Consider the following 25,800-nt stretch of genomic DNA (forward strand, 5'->3'; position numbering starts at 1 on the left):
CCAAGTCACCAGCCATACGGGTGAGCACTACACGGTACACTCAGGGACGTGGGCTACTTCTACCCGCTTACAGCAAGGTAGCCTGGAAGAGTGCAGACAGACGGGGAGGCCTACAACTCCACCTGGCCAGGGGAACTCCTGCTTGCTCACAGACTGACCAGGCCTCTTATGCTAGCCAATACTCCCGGGAGGGTCTACCTTACAATCATCAGTAAAGACCCTGAACTGCACTGCAAAGACTCTGAGTCGTTCCTGCTGCGCTCGTACACCATCACCCCCATCATCCACACTCACTGCCCTGAGGCTATACTCCTCCTGTGGGGAGTTATCCCATTCTCTGCTGCGCACACAACACCAGCCTCAGCGGTCTGCCTCGCAGCGGTGGTACTCCCTGACCGCAATCCACGGGTGGCGCAGTCGGACAATTAACCTCAAAACCTAAGAAAGACTGCCACTGGTTTGACCAGCCTGAGCCACGGGACCGGGTCACCGCCACGGAGACTACAGACCCCAGAGACCTGGCACCGGGTATCCCACACACGTGTACACACGGCCCAGGGGGCGCGTCACATGCAGTACAGCATATTACAAACATAAGTCCCATTATTGGGGAGTGGGTGTCCCATAGTATTTGCTTATGCCTTGCAAGCAAAAGCTGCCAAAAATTAGGACGGAGCAACTTGCAATGCCCCTTACAAGAGCCATGCAGTACAGCATATTACAAACATAAGTCCCATTATTGGGGAGTGGGTCTCCCATAGTATTTGCTTATGCCTTGCAAGCAAAAGCTGCCAAAAATTAGGACGGAGCAACTTGCAATGCCCCTTACAAGAGCCATGCAGTACAGCATATTACAAACATAAGTCCCATTATTGGGGAGTGGGTGTCCCATAGTATTTGCTTATGCCTTGCAATCAAAAGCTGCCAAAAATAAGGACGGAGGAACTTGCAATGCTGGCACCCTGGTGGTATAGTGGTGGTGGAGGCTGAGGATAAGGAGAAGAAGATAAAACAGCCGAAACGAGGAAGCGTATACCCATGTGTGGGTGTGAAGCGGTGCATGTGAATACACCTCCCGAAATAACACAGTGGATTTGACTTTATGTTATTCTGCTGTCATTTGGTGGTGATGAGAAGTCTGGCCCAATCCAGCCCTTGTTCATTTTGATAAGGGTCAGCTTGTCAGCATTGCTGACAGGCGAGTGCGCTTATCAGTTATAATTCCCCCAGCGGCACTAAAAACACGCTCCGATAACACGCTAGCGGCAGGGCAGGCCAGGACCTCCAAGGCGTACAGAGCGAGTTCATTCCAAGTGTCCAGCTTGGATACCCAATAATTAAAAGGCAAGAGGAATCACGGAGGACGCTGGTACGGTCGGCAAGGTACTCCCTCACCATCTTTTGAAACTTTCCACTCCTTGTGAGAGTACCCCGAGCCTCAGGGCCTGTAAGCTGGGCGGGTGTCAGAAAACTGTCCCAGAACTTTGACAGTGTTCCCCTGCCTCTGCTGGATTGGAGTTGCATCTCTCTCACCTGTACACCTTGGTTGGGCAACGAACTGGGACCTCTGCCGCTAGCGTGTTCAGATGGGAATTTTTTTAAGAGTTCTGCAGCAAGGGCCTTGTGGTACTGCTCCATTTTTGTAGACCTCTCCACCTCAGGAATAAGAGAGTGAAAGTTCTCCTTGTAGCGGGGGTCTACAAGTGTCACCAACCAGTAATGACTGTCACCCAACATTTTGACAACGCGAGGGTCACGGTTAAGGCAGCGTAACATAAAGTCAGCCATGCGTGCCAGACTGGTAATGGGCAAGATTTCCGTGTCCTCACCAAGATGACGACTGACCATGCTCTCCTCCTCCTCTTCCTCCTCCCCCCTGTCCTCAGGCCACCCACGCTGAACCGACGGTATGACACTTGTACAGGTACTACCGTCTACAACGCATGATAACAGCTCCTGTTCTTCCTCCTCCTCCTCCTCCTCTCCCTCATTGTCCCCCAATGCACGTTGGGATGAGATGAGGCTGGGCTGTGTGTAATCGCCCGCTACGGCTTCTTGATCCATCTCATCATACTCTGGCTGCAATGCCTCCTCTTTAATTCTTTGCAGAGAGCGTTGCAAAAGACAGACAAGTGGGATGCTGAAGCTAATGATGGCGTCATCGCCACTCACCATCTTGGTGGCCTCCTCAAAGTTTGTCAGGATGGTACATATGTCAGACATCCAGGTCCACTTCTGAGATCTTATGTGTGGAGTCTGACCTGAATATCGACGGCCTTGTTGCAGCTGGTACTCCACAACTGCTCTCTTCTGCTCACAAATCCTTTGCAACATGTGGAGGGTAGAGTTCCAACGTGTGGGGACATCACACACCAGTCGGTGTGCCGGAAGCTGAAAACGCTGCTGCAACACAGCAAGGGCGGCGGAAGCTGAAGCCGACTTGCGAAAATGAGCTGACAGGCTTTCACGAGCAGATCTGGCAACTCGGGGTACGATTTAAGAAACCGCTGAACCACGAGGTTAAGCACATGAGCCAGGCATGGTACGTGTGTGATCTCACCTCGCCTCAGAGCCGCCACCAGGTTACGGCCATTGTCACACACGACCATGCCGGGATGTAGGTTCAGCGGTCTCAGCCACAGATCTGCCTGCTCTTTCACAGCTGTCCACAACTCACAAGCAGTGTGAGGTTTATCACCTAAGCTTATGAGCTTCAGCACAGCCTGCTGCCGCTTGGCGGAGGCAGTACTGCAATGCTTCCAGCTTGTAACTGATGTGGTCATATCTGAGATGGAGGCTGAACATGAGGAGGAGGAGGAGGATGCGCAGGAGCTGTACACTGTGGGGGCAACTCTGACTGACATAGGGCCCGCAATCCTCGGTGTGGGGAGGATGTGTTCCGTCCCAAGGTCCGACTGGGTCCCGGCTTCCACTATGTTTACCCAGTGTGCCGTCAGAGAGATGTACCGTCCCTGGTCACAAGCACTTGTCCACGTGTCCGTTGTCAGGTGGACTCTCCCAGTAACTGCGTTGTTGAGGGCACGGCAGATGCTTTGGGACACATGCTTGTGTAGTGCGGGGATGGCACACCGGGCAAAATAGTGTCGGCTGGGGACCGAGTACCGAGGGACGGCCACCGCCATAAGATTGCGGAAGGATTCCGTCTCCAGCAGCCTAAAAGGCAGCATTTCCAACGCAAGCAGTCGTGAAATGTGCGAATTTAGGACTGTGGCCTGTGGGGCGTTAGCTGCGAATTTCCGCTTTCGTTCAAAGGTCTGGGATATGGACAATTGAACGCTGCGGTGGGACGTGGACGTGGACGTTGATGCTGTTTCTTGAGAAACTGCCATAACAAGTGAAGACTGAGAGGAGGGGGCATCTTTACATGCAGTATGGACAGGGGATCGCCTTGCACACACAACAGGGGGTTCTATTGCACGCACAACAGTGGAAGATGCAGTGGTGACACCCGCTGACACTGGTCGTGGACCCTGGGTTTCGCCCCACAAAGTCGGGTGCTTTGCTGACATGTGCCTGATCATGCTGGTGGTGGTCAGGCTGGTAGTTTTGTCACCCCTGCTGATGCTGGCATGGCAGGTGGAACATATGGTCTTTTTGGGGTTATCAGCAGAGTCTTTAAAAAAATTCCAGACTCTGGAAGACCTACCGCTTGTACTGGCAACGTCCCTCGTGTTGGGGTTACGGGGAACGGTTGCCTGCCTTCTGTCTGCGGCCACCACACTGCTTCTTCCTGCCTGTTGGGGTACTCTGCCTCCCTCCCCCTGTGTGCTGCTGGCCTCACTCTGCATGTCCTCCTTCCACGTTGGGTCAGTTACTAGATCATCCACCACCTCCTCCTCTTCCACTTGTGCACCACGATCCTCCTCCTCACTTCCTGGCAATTGTGTCTCGTCATCGTCCACCTCTTGTGACAGATTGCCAACGTCGACTTCCTGTGGCCGTGGCTGTTCAAATATTTGGGCATCGCAACATGGGATCTCCTCTTCCACCACTTCAAGCGTATCAGGCGAGGAGCTCAAATATGGAAATGGACCAGTGAACAGCTCTTCAGAGTGTCCAAGTGTGGGATCACTTGCTGTCTGACGACACTCGGCATGGTGGGAGGAAGGAGCATCAGGGTGAGGAGGAGTATGCGGTCGAGACTCACGGCTACTAAGAGTTGACCGTGTGGAAAACAGACCGGAGGTGGTGGTGCCCAGGTAACTGGAAGTATTATCTGCTATCCAATTAATAATGTTCACACTGATCAGTTCTCAATACTGGTGTTGTTCTGTGCTTCCCTAGTAATTCGGTCAAGAAGTGGGAGCGAGAAGATGTGGCTGTTGGTTGTGGCACATTTTGACCTTGGCCACGGCCCCGTCCTCTGCACGAACCATCACCAGAACGTCCACTTCCACGTCCCTTGCCACGCGCCTTGCCCATTGTAAATGAAGTAAAATAGCTTACACTTGCACTATCAATGGAAAAAGGGTAATAAAGAGTAGATTAGAACCGTGGAAGAGGAAAACCACAGTTATTGTTTACTGGGGTATACCACACTTTTTTAAATAGAGATATTTGCGGCTGAACAGTGAGCGACACACTCAAACTGCTTTTTTTTAGATACCAAAGGCCCAAAACTGGATAGTACAGCGATTTGACCCGTGGAACTGCGAAACCACACTGGGATGTCGGGCCTACACAAGACTATTTTCAACAGATATATTTTTGTGTCACAACAGTCAGGAGACACTACTGTTTTTCTTTACAGAAAAAACTACCAATAGCTGAATAATAGAGATTTTTTTACCGTGGGATGGCAAAACCACAGTTATTGTTTACTGGGGTATACCAGACTTTTTTAAATAGAGATATTTGCGGCTGAACAGTGAGCGACACACTCAAACTGTATTTTTTTTTAGATACAAATGGCCCAAAATGGATAATACAGAGGTTTGAACCGTGGAACTGCAAAACAACACTTCTCTTTCTCTGGCCTACACCAGACTATTTTCAACAGTTATATTTGTGTCTGAAAAATCAGAGACACGCTTTCTTTGGGGGGGGGGGGGACACACACCAAAAGGTTAATAAGACGGGTATTTGTACAGTGTGAAGGAGGGAAAAAAAAGGAGGATTTAGATGAAAAAAAAAGAATTTTTCCTGGCCCCCGAGACCTGGAGCTAAGTCCAGCAATTTCAGCAACAGGAGCACACAGGACTGTAATGCACCGTTTGCTGGTATAACCACTGCGTCTCCTATACAGCCTGCCTGCCTGGTATCTGAGATGGATATTAGTCCTGAGAAGGACTGTTTGTTTGTTCTGGCAGCCTTTACAGACCCTACACTAACTATTTCGCAGTTTATATCTCTCCCTAAATCAGCAGCGCTGTCCCTACACTGTCTAATCCGGAGCGACTGTGTCCAAGATGGCGGTGCCCGGTTTTAAATACTCCAGGTGACGCTGTGCGGCCAGCCAATCACTGTAATGCCCACAAACAACATGGCTGCAGCATTACAGTGACTGGCTGGCAATCCCTGCATGTTCATTGGCTCTGTAAAGAGCGCCAAACATGCAGGGCGGAGACCCGAGCTCCCGCCCGAGTAACCCGGAAATGCTCGGTGCTCGCCGAACATCCCGAGTAGCGTGATGCTCGGGCGAGTACCGAACAGTGTCGAGCAAGCTCGCTCAACACTAATAAGGGTCCTTGTAGGGACATAAGGGACACCGACATGGAGCGGGGGTGCCACGAAGTACAAATGAGGGTGCCAACCTCCGCTGTCAGGAAGGGAGAGGAATCAGGGACAAAATAGGGACAGTATTAGTCTGTATTCCTTCCTGTCTGATGTTCCATTATTATGAGTGTCATTGTTGTTCGTATATGGATTTTTTCAGTCCTTTTTAGATTTAATTCATAAAAGTTATCTTTTAGGGGTCATTTTTTTCTAATATAGGATGTAACTCAGGATCAGTACACAAGTAATGTAATGTGTTTATATTGTGAGTTTAACTCTATATTAATGATATTTCTGATACAGTGTGATATCTTTGCCATATCTATGATTATCAGTTTATAAGTATGTAAAATATAGAAAAACATTATTCTACGAGCTAGATACATCTTGGTCTACTGCCTTTATTTTATGAATGATGTTTTATCCTTTTTTTTTTTTAGGGCGAGAAAGGTAAAGGTGAGTATGTGGGTATACTCTTAATAATAATAATCTTTATTTTTTTTTTTACATAGCGCTAACATATTCTGCAGCGCTTTACATACATTATTGTTGCTGTCCCCATCGGGGCTCACAATCTACATTCCCTATCAGTATGTTTTTAAAGTGTGGGAGGAAACCGGAGAACCCGGAGGAAACCCACACAAACACGGGGAGAACATACAAACTCCTTGCAGATATTGTCCTTGGTGGGATTTGAACCCAGGACCCCAGCACTGCAAGGCTGCAGTGCTAACCACTGAGTCACCATGCCGCTCTTTATTACTTTTTCATGCTCATTCAGGCACAGTTCTATCTTCTAACATTCACGCAACCAAATTGATATTGTATTTGTTTGCTTCTAAATGTTCTTGTATCGTCTACAATTTCTTGTTTGCTGACTCACCTTTATACAATTATGTTATTGTTAAAATTGATCTGAATTTAAAATATGTGGCAGTTTTAAAAATTTTCCAACCTGTTTTATTTTAAAAAATGGTCCTATGGTGGACAGAAAACAATACAAATCACTTATTGAGACCTTGGTGTTCCACTGCTCAAGTTATAACATAGATTTTATTAAGAATTTTTAGAACTATTTACATACAAAAAAAAATCAGGCTTTTATAACATTAATAATAATGAAAACGTTGTTGTACTGATAGCCTGGGAGGGAGAAAGGGAAGATAGAGTAATAAACTTACTTGGGGAGAGGGGAGGGAAAGAACATAGATTGTTCAAGTTATCCAGAGGTAACTCAAGTTATTCCCTATCGGCTAGATAGGGGATAACTTGCTGATTGCTGGTAAATTGCTCTATAGTGCCATGTACTATATGAATGTGTTTGGTTCTTCTGCTTCCAAGCATTATATTTTCCTCTGCTCTGACAATTATAGGAGGGTCCTGAATGGGAGACCCCACCGTATCCTCAGAGTTCCCTCTTAGAGATAACCTCTTTTTGTATTGATATGTGGCTTTTGGGTGGTGCTCCTAATCTGCAATCTACCTGTACAAGTTCCTGTAACATATATTGAAATACTGTAAGTAACAAATCACACAATTATCAAAATAAAAGTCTTTATTTTTTGTAGGTCGCAAGGAAAGGGTAAGTTTGTCATGAATTCTTGCTGAGTGCAATTTATTGTTCCATTTTGTTTACAAATATTGACACATTGTAGCGTCCTTCAAAAGTCTCTGCACCTTCCTCCCATGATCACTAAGCTGCCTGTGCATGTTAGACTGGCAGATATAATGTAATATATGACTGATTAGAGAATGAAATGTTTCCTACTGGAACTTTGAAAAAAGTAATAGAAAAAAATAGAAACAAAGGAAAATAAAAAATTCCCAAAAGGTCATATGTATCCCAAAAATGTTATCAATATAAACCTCAGCTCAGCACGCAGAAAACAAGCCTTCACATAGCTCCATGGACTGAAAAAAATAGAAAGTGTCAGGACTCGGAAAATGGCAATATATATATTTTTTTACAAGATTCTGAATTGTTTTAACTATTAAAATACAGTATGCATAAAAATCTTGCAGGTTTACAATTGTACTAACCTGTCAAATCATATTGCCATGTCTTTTTTACAACATGCAGTAAAAATAAAACCCATAAAACAATGGAAGAAGCACATTTTTTTCCCTAATTTCACCATGCTTGTACTTTTTTTTGTTTACCTTTTTCAGTGCATTACATGATAAAATTGAATGGTGTTATTCGAAACTACAACTTATCACACAAAAAGACAAGCTTTTATGTAGCTACCCTATGTGAATGGAAGAGTAAAAAAGTTATGGTGCTTTAAACAAAGAGAAGAAAAAATGAAAGCACAAAAATAGAAAAATGGTCTAGACCTTAAAGGGGTTTTCCCACGAACGAAGTACATTTTAATTAATAATAATAAGGTCCACATTTGGATGTGAAAAATGTTAGTCTTAAAATTTGACCTCCAATATACTGTGTTATTTTCTGTGTCTGACCATGCAGAGCTGCCTTGGTTTATGGTCGGCACAAACCACGGTTGCTGGCCAGGGGAGAAAGCTCACAGCTGCTGCTTTCTGAGGTAACACATTGACCCTGCCTGTTTTATCACAGGAGTGAGTGTTTCTGTCACGTGCCCAGCCCTCTGAGCTCATCATAAATCAAATCAGTGACATAACAGCTCCGGCGGCCACTGAGTAATTTGCTTTATGATGAGCTCAAACACTCACTCCTGTGATAAGACAGGTAGAGAAATGTGTTACCTCAGAAAGCAGCAGCTGTTGCGAGCCCCTGCTGTGTCATCTGTATACTCACTTATCATAAATGACTTATGTTTCTTCCCCTGCCCAGGAGACGTGGTATGTGCCAATCATGAACTGGAGCAGCTCTGCACGGTCAGACACAGCCATTACACAGTATACAGCAGGGGCTCACGTATAAGATTATTTGAGCAAAGGAGAAGTCGAGTCTCTTGTCAGATGACTGCCAACCTATATTTCATATTTAGTGTATTTCATTCAATTTAATTCCATCAAATGCTTTCATTGTTATTAGTGATTCATTGCTCAGATCGTAAAAAAGAAGTATTAATTTTCTTAACTGTAATCTCTTATTTTTCTCACTTAGCTCAGACTACTAGGTATGTTACCTCTACTGGAATAGATGTACAAATGAAGTCTTATTCTATCGCCATTTTTCTGTTCAAAATCATCTTTTGCTTTCTGCAGCTAAGTATAAAGAAACCTATAGAAAGACAGCGGAAAAAGCACCTAAACAGGTACAAAGATAATTCCCATTTATGCCACGAGTTTGCTTCTAGGCGGTAAAGCACACAATTTATATTCTTTATTCTTTCAGTGCAATTTCTTTGTTTTCTTGCATTAAACAAGCCTGTGTAGCATAAGGAGGCAGTGTATTGTGCAGTAGAGAGCAATCCCGTGCATGCAATGCAATTTACTGAAAAATAAATTTACTGATACACGGGCAGTTTAAAGGGGTTGTCCAGTGAAAGCAAGTTATTATACGATAGTGGATAACTTATTGATCAGTGGGGGTCCTATTGCTGGGACCCGCCAAATCTGCTTTACGGAGCACTTTATTAGAATGCACATGCTCGACCAACGCTCCATTCATTCCTTTAGTGGCTGCTGAGCACTTTGCTTGGCTTTTTCCAGCAGCCCTATAGAGAATGAATGAAGTGGTGGTCGGGCATCTAACCATTCTATAACGAGGAGAAACAAGGGATAAAAATGCCTCCTTCTGCCAATCAATGCGGGTCCTAGCAGTCAGTAAGTGGATAGGTGATCATTTGTGTTCACCGGATAACCCCTTGAAGACGCCAATTCCCAGCAAGATGCAGAGAATCCGTGATATTAGAATAGATGCACATGCTTAAACCCCTAGGGAATCCCACTAATGATGAGCGAGTGTGCTCATTTAACCCTTTCGTCAAGCACGCTCGCTCATCACTAAATCCCACCTTTTCCCACAACCAAAACTTAAAAAAATAATCAAATTATTTTGGGGGATAAACAATGTTACTAATATTATAAGAAGGAGGGATTGCACAATTGCAAAATACTGATGAAAAGTAACACAAAAGCCCAAACAAGCAGACTTCCCATCACAGGCGGTGCAAGGAAAAATGCTCCATGTCGCAGGAGAGCAGGGACATATCCAGCAGTTAAAGACTATTGTTTAGTATCACATACAAAAGGTAAAGTTAAAATCAGCGTACTTTATTTTTAGACATTTCCCACTTATTCTTCTGTAAAATAACCTGAAAAAAGAGTAAGAACAGTAAAAAGTAATGAAGATATTAAACACTTCTTTTCTTTTTCTAGTATGTAAAAACTGCTGGATTGGATGAAGTCAAAGGTAATATACAGTGACGTACATAGAAATCATGGTGCCCCATAGCAGAAGTTCTAATTGGACCCCAAGAAAATGAATATTCAGCGAAGTCAAAGTCAGAGCATATGTCACAACTTTGTAGCCCTTACAAAGTAATTCTCCTACTATTGAAGCCCCTAGATTGCCCTCTCATTAATGGCGATTAGGTATGATGTCAACAAAAGTGCCCCCCAAACACAGTATGATACCCCCATAGTGAATTCCTCCACAATACCCTTCATACGTACAGACCCTACTGTACCCCCCACCTCGGCAAAGTATGGTGACCCAGCACAGTATGATGCCCCAACTGTGACTCCAACACAGCCCTCCGTAGAGTATAATGGCCCCAATAGAAGCCTCCACACAGTATGTCGGCCTCAACACAACCCTCCACACTGTAGGATGGCCTCAACAGAACCCTCCCAACAGTATAATGCCCACCACACAGCCTTCCAAACAGCAAAATAGCCCCACCACAACCATCCAAATAGCATAAAGGCCCCCACACAACCCTCCAAACAGCATAATGGCCCCCACAAAACCCTCCAAACAGCATAATGGCCCCCACAAAACCCTCCAAACAGCATAATAGCCCCACCACAACCATCCAAATAGCATAATGGCCCCCCACAAAACCCTCCAAACAGCATAATGGCCCCCACAAAAGCCTCCAAACTGTATAATAGCCCCACCACAACCATCCAAATAGCATAATGGCTCCCTCCCATACAACCCTCCAAACATCATACTGACTCCCACACAGCCCTCCAAACAGCATAATGGCCCACACAAAATCCTCCAAACAGCATAACGCCCCCCTACAACTCTCCAAACAGCATAATGGCCCCCACAAAACCCTCCAAACAGCATAATGCCCCCCACATAGCCCTCCAAACAGCATAATGGCCCCCTCAAACCCTCCAAACAGTATAATGGCCCCCAAACAACCTTCCAAACAACATAATGGCTCCCACACAGCCATCCACACAGTATAATTGCCCCCATACAACCCTCCAAGCAGCATAATGGCCCCCACACAGTATAATGTCCCCTACACAGCCCTCCAAACAGTATAATGGCTTCCACACGCAGCTGTCCACACAGTATGATAGACCCTACACAAACCTTCACACTGTATAACTGCTCACATACAGTATAATGGCCACACTAGCCCTCTAAACAGTATAATGGCCCCCATCATAGCCCTCCAAATAGTATTGAATAATGCCCCCCCCACAAAGCCCTGCAAGCAGTATAATGGACCCCCACATAACCCTGCAAACAGTATAATAGTATAATGGGCCCTACATAGCACTCCGTATAGTATAATGGCCACCACATAGCCCTCCATAAAATATAAAGGCTTCCACATAGTATAATGGGTCCCACATAGCCCTCCAAATATTATAATTGCCCCACCATTGCCTTCCATATAGTATAATGGCCCCCACATAGCCCTCCATATAGTATAATGGCCCCCACTTTGCCTTCAATACAGTGTAATGGCCCCAGATTGCCCTCCATATAGTATAAAGAGCCCCCACTGCCTTCAATTTAGTATAATGCGCCCCCATTGTCCTCCATATAATATAAAAACAAAGACATACTGATAGGGAATGTAGATTGTGAGCCCCAATGGGAACAGTGCCAATAATGTGTGTAAAGCGCTGTGGAATTAATGGCACTATATGAGTCAGTAAAATAAGTAAAAAAATAAATACTGTGTCCCCCTTGCCCTACATATAGTATCATGGCCCCCACATTGCCCTCCATGTAGTATAATGTGCCCTTATTGCCTTCCATATAGTATAATCCTCCCCCATTGCCCTCCATATAGTATAATTCGCCCCCATTGCCCTTCATGTAGTATAATGCGCCCCCATTGCCCTACATATAGTATCATGGGCCCCACATTGCCCTCCATATAGTATAATCCTCCCCCATTACCCTAAATGTAGTATAATGCACCCGACTGCACTTCATATAGTGTAATGTGCCCCCATATAATATAATGCACCCCCATATAGTATAATACATCCCCATATAGTATAATGCTTCACCATTGCACTTCATATAGTATAATGCGCCTCCATATAGTAAAATGTGTCCCTATTGCACTTCATATAGTATAATGTGCCACGCAATGTATTCATTCATTGGCTGTCATGGTGAAGTCAGCTGCTGGCCTCTGCGCCAACAAGAGAAGATGCCAATCGTAATGGGAGCGGGGAAGGTAAGAATCTTTTTTTTTAAATGTGTTGGAGAATAATGGGGAACATAATTAAAGAAAGAAACCCAGGATGAGGGACATTTTACAAGGATAGGGGACAATATACCATGAATGGGCCTATGATTAAAGACAATATTACTGAAAGGGGCCTAGGATGTCTGACATTATTACAGGATGGGAGACATTATACCAGGAAGGCTCTCAGGATGGGAGACAATAATACTGGAAGGGGGCCAGGATGGGGGACATTCTTACAGGATGGGGATATTATACCAGGAAGCGTCTCAGGATGGGGGACATTATTACTGGAAGGGTCTCAGGACATTATTATTGGAAATGTCTCAGGATGGGGGACATTATTACTGGAAGGGGCCCAGGATGGGGGACATTCTTACAGGATGGGAGACAATATACCAGGAAGGCTCTCAGGATGGGAGACAATAATACTGGAAGGGGCCCAGGATGGGAGACATTCTTACAGGATGGGGATATTATACCAGGAAGGGTCTCAGGCTGGGGAACATTAATACTGGAAGGGGCCCAGGATGGGGACATTAATACAGGATGGGGATATTATAGCAGGAAGGGTCTCAGGATGGGGGACATTATTACTGGAAGGGTCTCAGGGTGGGGGACATTATTACTGGAAGGGGCCCAGGATGGGAGACATTTTTACAGGACGGGAGACATTATACCAGGAAGGGTCTCAGGATGGGGGACATTAATACTGGAAGGGGCCCAGGATGGGGGACATTCTTACGGGATGGAGACATTATACCAGGAAGGATCTCAGGATGGGGGACATTATTACTGGAAGGGTCTCAGGGTGGGGGACATTATTACTGGAAGGGGCCCAGGATGGGAGACATTCTTACAGGACGGGAGACATTATACCAGGAAGGGTCTCAGGATGGGGGACATTAATACTGGAAGGGGCCCAGGATGGGGGACATTCTTACGGGATGGAGACATTATACCAGGAAGGATCTCAGGATGGGGGACATTATTACTGGAAGGGTCTCAGGGTGGGGGACATTATTACTGGAAGGGGCCTAGGATGGGGGACATTCTTACAGGATGGGAGACATTATACCAGGAAGGGTCTCAGGATGTGGGACATTAATACTGAAAGGGGCCCAGGATGGGGGACATTCTTACAGGATGGGGACATTATACCAGAAAGGGTCTCAAGATGGTGGACATTATTACTGGAAGGGGCCTAGGATGGGGGCCATTATTACAGGAAGCGGGACATTTTACCAAGATGCAGCTCAGAATAGGGGACATTATTACAGGATGGATGAAATTAGACCAGGAAAGGGCCCAGGATGGGGGACATTCTTACAGGGTGGGACCAGGATGGGGACATTATTACACGATGGGGCCAGGATTCTCAGAATGGTGCTTTGTAGGTGGATTGTTGCAGGGGGTAAAGAAGGGGTACTAATATTAACGGAGTTTGGGGACGCATTGCAAGGACAGCCAGGTTTTTTTTTTCTCTATGTTTGTGCCTTGGAAAACCCCTTTTCATGCAGGTTTTTTTATGCATGATTAGATTTGTGCTGTAATAGGTTGCTGTTTTTTTTACCAGGAAAATCTTGATGAAAAATCCAGACATCTGTTTCAATGGCTTTATCTTTTTTTTCTAGATAATTATCAATCAAACAATCAAACTGAAAAACTGAAAGTAAGAATATTTTAGTTGTATTGCTATATGGTATCACTTAAATGCAAACACATGACGCTTTTCTAAAATTGTACCTGGAATGTTAGATTTGCTTTTAGGGACGGTCTCACACATCAGAGCTTCAAGGTTCTTGCTCAGACCCCAGTTTCTAAACCGGGGTGTCTTGACCCAAACTCAACAGTCTGATATATCCCTACTATATTATTGAGTTTAGGTCAAACGCAGATGTGTGAATGACTGCCAAAAGCATTTTTAAAGAGAATCTGTCACCAAGTTTTTGCTACCCATCTGACAGCAGCATAAAGTAGAGACCTTGATTCCAGCAATGTATCACTTACTTTACTGTGCTGCATTTTTTTTTTATATATAAAATCACAATTTTCTTTGCTGTAGATCTAGCAGTTCTCTGAATGCTGAGCTCTGTATAACCCCGCCCACACCACTGATTGGAAGCTTTCTATGTACACTGTGCATAGGCAGAAATCTGCCAATCAGCTATGGGAGGACGGGTTATACAGAGCTCAGGAATATGGAGGATTACATGGCAGCAGGTTTACTAGTCCTGTGGTAATAATCTGCAGGGATGTTATAAAAACTACAGTAAATGACACAGCGCTGGAGTCAGGGTCTCTGTCTGTACATAATGCTGCTCTCATATTAGGTGGCAAAAACCTGCTGACAGATTCCCTTTACATGGTAAGATTATAGGCATTTTCCACTAATAAAGAATGGGTAACTATTTTGGTTTAGCTAATACCCATTCTAATAAATAAGAATGTTTTGTTAGAAATCTTATACTTTTATGTTTTTCATTTTAGAAAAGAGTTAAAAAACTCAAGAAAGGTAATTATTTAAAGAGATATACAGATTTATCTCCGAATTCCATTCTTGAAGGGATGAAATTAATTTCCTACAGGATCAATAAAGTATCAACAAACATATGCAATAATTGTATGCAAACAAGGAACGAAAGCAGACGAGCCATTATTTAGAATGTTCAGCAAGTGAACGCCGCCATCATTTAGTTTTTCTAAATCTTTCTCCGCTGGTTATTTTTTAATATCATACTACTGTATAGTCATTATAATGATTTTTTTTCACTAGGGGGAGCTCACTGATTACTTTTTCTATTGTTCAGTTTCATTGCATCCAGTAAGGCCTCGTTAGTGGGCAAAACAATAAAAACTCATGAACTAGAGTACACAAAGGAATCAGAACTTACTAACTCCATGCCAGTGTCGATCAATCAGTACATACACTGCTCAAAAAAATAAAGGGAACACTTAAACAACAGAATATAACTCCAAGTAAATCAAACTTCTGTGAAATCAAACTGTCCACTTAGGAAGCAACACTGATTGACAATCAATTTCACATGCTGTTGTGCAAATGGAATAGACAATAGATGGAAATTATTGGCAATTATCAAGACACCCTCAATAAAAGAGTGATTCTGCAGGTGGGGACCACAGACCACATCTCAGTACCAATGCTTTCTGGCTGATGTTTTGGTCACTTTTGAATGTTGGTTGTGCTTTCACACTCACGGTAGCATGAGACGGACTCTACAACCCACAGAAGTTGCTCAGGTAGTGCAGCTCATCCAGGATGGCACATCAATGCAAGCTGTGGTAAGAAGGTTTGCTGTGTCTGTCAGCGTAGTGTCCTGAGGCTGGAGGCGCTACCAGGAGACAGGCCAGTACACTAGGAGACGTGGAGGGGGCCGTAGGAGGGCAACAACCCAGCAGCAGGACCGCTACCTCCGCCTTTGTGCAAGGAGGAACAGGAGGAGCACTGCCAGAACCCTGCAAAATGACCTCCAGGAGGCCACAAATGTGCATGTGTCTGCACAAACGGTTAGAAACCGACTCCATGCGGGTGGTATGAGGGCCCGACGTCCACAGATGGGGGTTGTGCTCACAGCCCAACACCGTGCAGGACACTTGGCATTTGCCACAGAACACCAGGATTGGCAAAGTCGCCACTGGCGCCCTGTGCTCTTCACAGATGAAAGCAGGTTCACACTGAGCACATGTGAGAGACGTGACAGAGTCTGGAGACGCCGTGGAGAGCGATCTGCTGCCTGCAACATCCTTCAGCATGACCTGTTTGGCAGTGGGTCAGTAATGGTGTGGGGTGGCATTTCTTTGGAGGGCCGCACAGCCCTCCATGTGCTCGCCAGAGGTAGCCTGACTGCCATTAGGTACGGAGATGAGATCCTCAGACCCCTTGTGAGACCATATGCTGGTGCGGTTGGCCCTGGGTTCCTCCTAATGCAGGACAATGCCAGACCTCATGTGGCTGGAGTGTGTCAGCAGTTCCTGCAAGATGAAGGCATTGAAGCTATGGACTGGCCCGCCCGTTCCCCAGACCTGAATCCGATTGAGCACATCTGGGACATCATGTCTCGCTCCATCCACCAACGTCACGTTGCACCACAGACTGTCCAGGAGCTGGCGGATGCTTTAGTCCAGGTCTGGGAGGAGATCCCACAGGAGACCATCCGCAACCTCATCAGGAGCATGCCCAGGCATTGTAGGGAGGTCATACAGGCACGTGGAGGCCACACACAATACTCAGCCTCATCAGGAGCATGCCCAGGCATTGTAGGGAGGTCATACAGGCACGTGGAGGCCACACACAATACTGAGCCTTATCAGGAGCATGTCCAGGCATTGTAGGGAGGTCATACAGGCACGTGGAGGCCACACACAATACTGAGCCTCATCAGGAGCATGCCCAGGCGTTGTAGGGAGGTCATACAGGCACGTGGAGGCCACACACAATACTCAGCCTCATCAGGAGCATGCCCAGGCGTTATAGGGAGGTCATACAGGCATGTGGAGGCCACACACAATACTCAGCCTCATCAGGAGCATGCCCAGGCGTTGTAGGGAGGTCATACAGGCACGTGGAGGCCACACACAATACTCAGCCTCATCAGGAGCATGCCCAGGCGTTGTAGGGAGGTCATACAGGCACGTGGAGGCCACACACAATACTGAGCCTCATTATGGCTTGTTTTAAGGACATTACATCAAAGTTGGATCAGCCTGTAGTGTGCTTTTCCACTGTAATTTTGGGGATGACTCCAAATCCAGGCCTCCACTGGTTAATAAATGTGATTTCCATTGATGATTTTTGTGTGATTTTGTTGTCAGCACATTCAACTTTGTACAGAACAAAGTATTCAATGAGAATATTTCATTCATTCAGATCTAGGATGTGTTATTTGAGTGTTCCCTTTATGTTTTTGAGCAGTGTACTGTATATAAGTTACTATTCCCTATTTCCCTTTGTTGGGATCTTTACCTTCTAAATCAAATCATGTTGGATCCTTTGTCCCTTCTTTCTGTATAAAATTCCGAGTACTTGTAAGGGAACAAAGGATTCAATAATGATCTTTATATTTAAGGGGGTTATTCTCATCTTCACAAACGAGTATTGTTGGATAGTACTTTTCAATTTTTCAAATTACTGCTCATTACATTTTTCAGTTGTTCTTTGGATATTAACATATTTATTTTATTTACAAGTTGTTGCTATAGAGACCGACCACCTCTGCTAGAAGGCAAAACATGCACAGTGCTTACTTGCTTTTCTATCGAGCTTTTAAGCACTGTTTTGCAGCTGTTTAGGATCATTGAAGCGCACTATTACCTCCTATTCTCAGCCAAGTTCAGCGCAAGGCTTATAGGTAAGACAGCAGCGGTGGTCGGTGTCCTATACAGCAAGCTGGAAATAAAAGTGTTAACAAGAAGTAAATTGGAAAATTGCTTTTTTTTTCAAGCTCTTTCCAACAATATCCACCTATAAAATAATCCTTAAATGTATAGCAATGGCTTGGATAATGGTTTTATTTTTTAATTTATTTTTTTTCAGATGGCGGCAGCATCTGGGTAAGTTCATTTACCAAGTATATGTAAATTCAACCAAAAAAGCGTAATTCCGGCATTTTGATTTTTTTTTCATTGCGCCGTTTGCCCATCCGATTAATTTATTTTATATTTTGATAGATCGAAAATTTTATCATTTTCATAAAGTACAATATGTCACGAAAAAACAGTCTCAGAATCAGCAGGATCCGTTGAAGAGTTCCAGAGTTATTACCTCATAAAGTGACACTGTCCAGAATTGTAAAAATTGGCCTGGACATTAACGTGCAGCCTTTGGGGGTAAAGGGGTTAGACTTGAAGCTTCCATGATCCGATCGCTTGTCCTATATATAACAATGCATCCGCGCTGCTTTGTATAGCAGAAATTACAACCTCTTCTGAACGCCAGCCACAAGCCGGCATTCACAGGAGGATTGTAATGACAAGCATGGAGGTCATCAGCAGACCCCTGGCTGTCATGACAACCCATCAGCGCCTTGCGATCACTTGACAGGGGCGCCGATTTGTGGGATTCATGGCGAGCTTCTGGCCGGTGCGTGTTAAATCCTACTCTCAGTGATTGACAGCGGGATTTAACAGATTAACAGCCGCAGGCCTTTAGATTACTTTATCACAGCATATTGAATATTTTGGAAGGGGCCAAGTTTATATTTACTGATGAATTCTTCACTTGTTACCCATGTAGGGTCAGAATCATGAAACAAGTTGCTCATAACCATCCCCTTAGTTTTTTATTCCCTGAACAGACTGTTTTCTTGATTTTGGGGGAATTCTGGCCCTGCCCATAATCCCAAATGTTTTGATCTGCGAAAAGATAAATTGTATTTCTTACATCTTGCTCTCCAGGCAATAATGGTGTCCCTACATACTAGTGATCTCTTATAGTGTGGATTATAGATCCCAAAGTCAAAGGGGGCCACAAACATTCTTGATTCCTTATGTAAGTTTATTTTGGACACCAAACATAAGATACACCTAATGTTACAGACTAAGTTTTAACTTCTTATATTTTGCCGGTTTATCCCATCATACTCCATAGCTGCCATTAGTATTTGGAATTGAATACGTGGCCTTTAAGATTTAAGAAACTCATCCTTTTTATTAGATGTTTCCTTGTAGAGAAGATCGAATTGATCCTCTGCAAATTGACTTCAAGTCAAATTTCATAAAATTTGCAAATTTTGGTGAATTCAAACAATTTTTTGCAATTTAGTTCAAGCAAATCAATAAAATAATGCCTGGCACCATTTCATACATTGCCAAATATTGCATCAGCCGGAGATCGGGCTCACATGACGTCAGGTATGGCCGCAGAGACTTCCCCATAATGCCTTGCGGCTCTCAAATCACATAGTACCCCCCCGATTGGCTGCACTAGACTATCACAGGGACTATAAGGCTATGTGCCCACAATGCGGATTTAATGCATTTCCATGGCGGTATTTCCACTGCGGAAACGCATTAAAAACGCTTGTTAAGATGTCTGCAATGTTTCTCAATGATAATCCAGGAAAAACGCATGTACAATCCTCATGTGTTTTTTCTGCCAGGGAGATGCAGAAACACTCAGAAAAAATCCGGAGCATTTCTGCATCGTGGGCACATAGCCAAAAAGATAAGGGCAGAGAAAATAGCATATCTTTTAGGGTTTTCCAGCAGGTCAGGGCACACAGCTCATCATCACAGATAGAAACAGACAGCACTAAATCTGATTGTGGTGCACTACTGCAGTGTTGCAGCATATTGAGAATTGGAGGGGTAATAAGGGGTTAAATAGCTCAGGATCAGCATTGTCTCCGATCCCAGGGATAGAGCGGGTATTGATTGTGTAACACCCTCTCTGAGCAAAATGGGGTTACTCGGTGCCGGGTCAATGTATGGTGCTGGGATGTCGTCGTGGCCGTGACCGGTCCGTGCCCAGGGCTGTCACATGAAAAAAATGATGGGCTTTTGGATGAGTGGTTGTTCGACTACGCCACCTGTGGTTTCTGGTGAGGGCCACCAGCGCTGCAACAGTCCTCTGAGGCTGATGTTCTGGCAGCTTGATTGGTACTACTCCCCACAGGCGGAGTAGGCCTCAGGGCAGTGGTTGATGAACTGTGTGGAGGAATGGTGAGTGCAGTGCCGCGCAGGAATAAACAAGCGGAGGCGGTATATGAAGTCATCCGGGTCTTTAATCACGTTAGATGCACTTTCAGCCGCAAAGCTTCTCTCTGCTACACACGGCGTACTGCGGCCACCAGGAAGGGGGTTCAGCACTTCCCAGGTAGATCAGGAGCACCTGTCGAGACTCCGTTGGTGTGTTCCTCTCCTTTTCCTATCTCCTCCCGCTTGTGTTCCTCCCTGGGATCTACTAAGCCGCCGGGCTTTTCCAAGAGTGACGTGAAGTACACAGTCAGATATCGGGGGCCGGTCACCCCTCTTGCGGCAGGAATCCCTCTGGCTAGGCCAGAGTGGAGAATACAGGTGGCGACTCCGCTCCGTCCGTATCCGCCTCGGATCCTTTTGCCTGTGGAGCCTATCTCCTCTGCTCCCCTCCAAGGCCTTCTTAGAACAGGACCCTGACCGGGCAGAGACACTGGTTAACTCTGACCCGCTCCTCGTCTCAAGGCCAGAGAACGAGGACCGTGAATCCTCAGCCAGCTACAGACTGTTGCTGGACCCCGACAGAAGACCCACATTCGAAGGACCTTGAACCAAAGATGGCCAAATAGTATATACAGTAGATTCTAGTGCTTCCTGTAAGTGTTTCCTCCACCCTCACCCACTACTTGGTTCCCCCTATCTTTGGTTCCCCCCATCTCCTTTATTCCGGACCGGAGCAGCACCCTGGTGCATTTAGGCCCCCTACAGGACAGGATTGGTATAGTGTTGAGTGTGAAGTGAGGTCTCGTGTGATGCTCCATCCTTACCCGGAAGAGGAGATACCACACCGCTATCTGAGGTGCAGTACCCCTGTGGCGACTGAACCCTCAGGGGCGCCACATTTGCATAATACACTGACACCCACAAGTAATAGCGCTCTGCATAGCTCTTGCGCCTGCACTACTCCCAGGAACTGCCTGGCTCCTGTGGCTCAATATTACAGAGCAGGATATAAGGGGTTAATGATTCCCTAATACACAGAATCGCTAATGAAGGAAACTGTGCACATTTTATGCTGTAAATGCCGTTTTGTTATTAAAAAAATACAATGAAGAAATGTTTTCTAATTTAAGATATTCTTTTTCCTTAAAGGATTCATATTTGGAAAGTCAAGGTCACGAACCTTCAGGTATTAGTTTCCAATAGTTCTTTGCCCTCCACCTTTCTATAAAATCTTCCACTACCATAAATCAGATCCCAAATCTATGGAAACTGCCTGACTGTGTGCTTGAGTTTATGCGCCTGTTGGCAATGGATGTGGCTGAAAGTCCTAAACCTAATTATTAGAAGGGGAAGGTCCCCATCATTTTGGTAGCATAGTGTATATAGTAGCAAAGGAGTCTTCCGCTGTGCAAGTTTGCGAAGAAGCAGCTATCTGGAATAAAGCCCAGTCATATTTAATAAATCTCTGCCTAATACTGGATTTTCCTTGACTTTGCCCTTTTATAGATATCAGGATTTGAAGGGGGGAATCTGTCAGCAGGAGCTCAAATCTCAAACTATTTCTATGTGCATGTAGTTCTTTCAAAGACAAGTCCCATAATACCTTTATATGGCCGGTCCGTTCTGCCATTACTGAGAAATCAGCATTTCAACTGATATGTAAATGAAAGTGTAGAAGTGAAACCTCTGTCACTCCAGCTCTATTCCCCGCCATGTGCTGCCTCCTCCTGCTCGACTAGCAGCCTCTGTGCTGTGTGACTTCAGGCAAAGGAGCTGTTAGTTACGCAGTAATGGAGGAACGGACTGGCCATGTAAAACTATTATTGAAATTGTCTTTGAAGAGCTACATGCACATATAAATAGCTGGGAGGTGGAATCCTGCTGACAGATTACCTTTAAGACTCTTATAAGTGAACACGATGTGTGGAAGATTGGCAGCTCTTAGAAGGGATTCCATGGACAAGTTTTGCATAAGCAACTCCCTCTATCAGGTCCCAGGGGAACCCTGGCCTTTATCCCATAATCTCTATGCAGAGATCTAGACTTACGCAGGGCAACCTAGGTTGGGTCCATGGAGTGGCTGCTGGCCAGTGGTGCAAACTTGCAGAGGATTGTCAGAAAGTCGGGTCAGTACCAAGAGGTCAAGATCAGGAACAAAATCGTAAGGCAGTAGGGTTGTCTAAATACAAGCCGAAGGTCAAGGGACAGAAACAGAAAACTAAGTCAGAGCAGTGCAAGAAGTGAACCAGTATCAGCTACGTCTATAACTGGCAACTGGAAGCAGAGAGCTAGAGGTTTAAATAGTGTGTATCCCCTCCAAAGGCTCAGGGCAGAGATGTAATGAGACAAAAATGTTGAGGAATTAATCCCGATGCCCCCTGCCTGGACAATACCACAAGCTCCAAAATGTTAAACAGGACTGTACCAGTGGACTGGATTTCACATATTTGGATTTGTGTAAGGCCTATTACAGATGTGCTGAAAAGGGAACTGTCATAGAATCCTAGAATCCTAGAATGTCCCCCTGCTCAATGCAGGATTCACTAAACCATGTTTTAATTCATATACCAATGAGGCTTAAGTGTTCTAAACATGTAAAAGCACTTCCAAGCCTCTGCCGTCCCGTATCTATTTCCACCAAGTTCTATGACCCACCCAGAGCACTTAAATCTCATTTGCATATACATTAAAATAGTAATTTTTCAACCAAAAGTGTAACTCTGTCACTTCCAGCACTCATTTGCCTAACCTACATCACTTTCACAAATCTTTATCATTTATTTGGTGGAGTAAAAACTCTCACTTTTGCATATACTGTGAAATTTGCAGTGAACTTTATTGAACAGATTTCTCGGGGTTCATCCCCTTTGGACTAATACCTCTGTGTGCAAATTTTCTATACTTTACTATACAGTTTTTATTATGTGACTTTTGCAGAAATTACTGATCCAAAATCAGTTAAAAAGAACTTCTGAATATGTTTCCTATAGATTCTAATGAGAAATGTGCCTAGAGCTCTTTTTTTTCAAAATGTTTTTTTTGGAAAAAGAAGCAACGTGTTATTTATTGAGGCATTTCTGCTGGACAAAATGCTCAATATTTGACTTCAAAATCAACAGAAACAAGCAATAAAATGCTGCGTGAACAAACGCGTCAAAACATTCAAAAATGCATCCAAATGCAGTTTTCCAAGTTTTTTTATGTCCATTTTTCAGCTAGAAAATGCTTGTAAATAAAATCAAAGAGTCGTTCTAAATTGTATATTCATTAAATGGGATAAAGTCAACAGTTGGGACTCCAAGGATCTGTACCAGGAGCAATTGGGACCACAAGGATCTGTACTGAGAGCAGTGGGGACCACAAGGATCTGTACCAGGAGCAATGGGGACCACAAGAATCTGTACCAGGAGCAATGGGGACCACAAGGACCTGTACCGGCAGCAATGGGGACCACAAGGTTCTGTACTGAGAGCAATGGAGACCACAAGGATCTGTACTGAGAGCAATGGAGACCACAAGGATCTGTACCAGGAGCAATGGGGACCACAAGGATCTGTACCAGGAGCAATGGGGACCACAAGGATCTGTACCAGGAGCAATGGGGACCACAAGGATCTGTACCAGGAGCAATGGGGACCACAAGGATCTGTACTGAGAGCAGTGGGGACCACAAGGATCTGTACCAGGAGCAATGGGGACCACAAGGATCTGTACCAGCAGCAATGGGGACCACAAGGATTCGTACTGAGAGCAATGGAGACCACAAGGATCTGTACCAGGAGCAGTGGGGACTATACGGATCTGCGCCAGGAGCTATGGGGATCACAAGGATCTCTACCAGGAGCAATGGGGACCACAAGGATCTGTACTGAGAGCAGTGGGGGCCACAAGGATCTGTACCAGGAGCAATGGGGACCACAAGGATCTGTACTGAAAGCAGTGGGAACCACAAGGATCTGTACTGAGAGCAGTGGGGGCCACAAGGATCCGTACCAGGAGCAATGGGGATCACAAGGATCTGTACTGAGAGCAATGGAGACCACAAGGATCTGTACCAGGAGCAATGGGGACCACAAGGATCTGTACCAGGAGCAATGGGGACCACAAGGATCTGTACCAGGAGCAATGGGGACCACAAGGATCTGTACTGAGAGCAGTGGGGACCACAAGGATCTGTACCAGGAGCAATGGGGACCACAAGGATCTGTACCAGCAGCAATGGGGACCACAAGGATTCGTACTGAGAGCAATGGAGACCACAAGGATCTGTACCAGGAGCAGTGGGGACTATACGGATCTGCGCCAGGAGCTATGGGGATCACAAGGATCTCTACCAGGAGCAATGGGGACCACAAGGATCTGTACTGAGAGCAGTGGGGGCCACAAGGATCTGTACCAGGAGCAATGGGGACCACAAGGATCTGTACTGAAAGCAGTGGGAACCACAAGGATCTGTACTGAGAGCAGTGGGGGCCACAAGGATCCGTACCAGGAGCAATGGGGATCACAAGGATCTCTACCAGGAGCAATGGTGACCACAAGGATATGTACTGAGAGCAGTGGGGACCACAAGGATCTGTACCAAGAGCAATGGGGACCACAAGGATCTGTACCAGGAGCAATGGGGACCACAAGGATCTGTACTGAAAGCAGTGGGGATCACAAGGATCTGTACTGAGAGCAGTGGGGACCACAAGGATCTGTACCAGTAGCAATGGGGACCACAAGGATCTGTACTGAGAGCAGTGGGGACCACAAGGATCTGTACCAGGAGCAATGGCGACCACAAGAATCTGTACCAGGAGCAATGGGGACCAAAAGGATCTATACCGGGAGCAATGGGGACCACAAGGATCTGTACTGAGAGCAGTGGGGACCACAAGGATCTGTACTGAGATCTGTACTGAAAGAAATTGATCCGAAGTATTTTAAGCATTTTCAAGTTCTATTCCTCTTCTTTTCTGAAGAGACAAATTGCATATTTAATTTCCCATAGGAATATGCATGGCTTTTAAGGCTTCTCACTCTGACATGCCAGGCTTGACATGTCACTCTCCAAAAGGAGAAACGTTGCCCTTTAGACCCCAGTTCAGAGCCTCTCACCTAATCAAATTTGATCTCATACTTTGCACTGATGAGGGGTAATCACCCCGAAACACCGTGTCTGCAAATTGAGATTCTGGTTTGGTTTTATCCTAAGTCATATTGCAAGGCTCGTTGAAGAGTCAATATTGATTTTTAGGATTGCTGCTTCCAATAGGTGGCGCTAGAAGACACTTCTAAAACTCCTTATGCATATAACCTTACGTTAAGTGCGCAGTCAGACGGGTGTATAAAACGGACGACAATCGTATCGCAGTGCACGGACTGCCCAGCGGCTCTCCTGATCCAAGCGTGACAGCTGTATTGAAATACATCCTTTCAGGTGAGCCGCCGGCCAGTACGTGCATTGTGATGGGATCGTCGTCCATGTTATACGGCTGTCTAACTAAAGTAGCTCCCTGCCCAGTGAGAGTAAAATACTCCACATGTTGTTCCCACAAGGAGTTGTTGATGTGTAACATGTAATTTCTCTGTTTACAAACTTCAAACTTCAATTCTTACAATTTCTATAATGTGTCCTTATATTTACTGTGAAGAATTGAAATAATGAACATATTATATCACGTCTTTTCACAGGTGGAGAAGATGGTTATGTTGTAAGTACATTCTCACCCAACTGGAATCTGTAGAGCTCGGCTTTTAATATATATAATTTTTTTTAGTTCTGTTTTTTTTTTAATTCTTGATTCAATTTTATCCA

General features: G+C 45.1%; 1 protein-coding gene across 1 annotated transcript in view; it reads left to right on the forward strand.

Moving 5' to 3' along the window:
* LOC141173595 (uncharacterized) overlaps positions 1-25,800 on the forward strand; it is a 67,083-nt gene that overhangs the window by 13,281 nt on the left and 28,002 nt on the right. The window contains exons 3-12 of the mRNA XM_073657894.1: positions 6,177-6,192; positions 7,305-7,318; positions 8,828-8,840; positions 8,929-8,978; positions 10,045-10,078; positions 13,976-14,013; positions 14,832-14,856; positions 17,896-17,912; positions 21,147-21,183; positions 25,677-25,696. Coding sequence (XP_073513995.1) covers positions 6,177-6,192; positions 7,305-7,318; positions 8,828-8,840; positions 8,929-8,978; positions 10,045-10,078; positions 13,976-14,013; positions 14,832-14,856; positions 17,896-17,912; positions 21,147-21,183; positions 25,677-25,696 — 264 coding nt within the window. The remainder of the gene's footprint in view (positions 1-6,176; positions 6,193-7,304; positions 7,319-8,827; positions 8,841-8,928; positions 8,979-10,044; positions 10,079-13,975; positions 14,014-14,831; positions 14,857-17,895; positions 17,913-21,146; positions 21,184-25,676; positions 25,697-25,800) is intronic.

Source organism: Phyllobates terribilis, unplaced genomic scaffold, assembly GCF_046119375.1.
Source record: "Phyllobates terribilis strain yellow unplaced genomic scaffold, ASM4611937v1 Scaffold_13__5_contigs__length_258822181, whole genome shotgun sequence".
NCBI lineage: Eukaryota > Metazoa > Chordata > Amphibia > Anura > Dendrobatidae > Phyllobates > Phyllobates terribilis.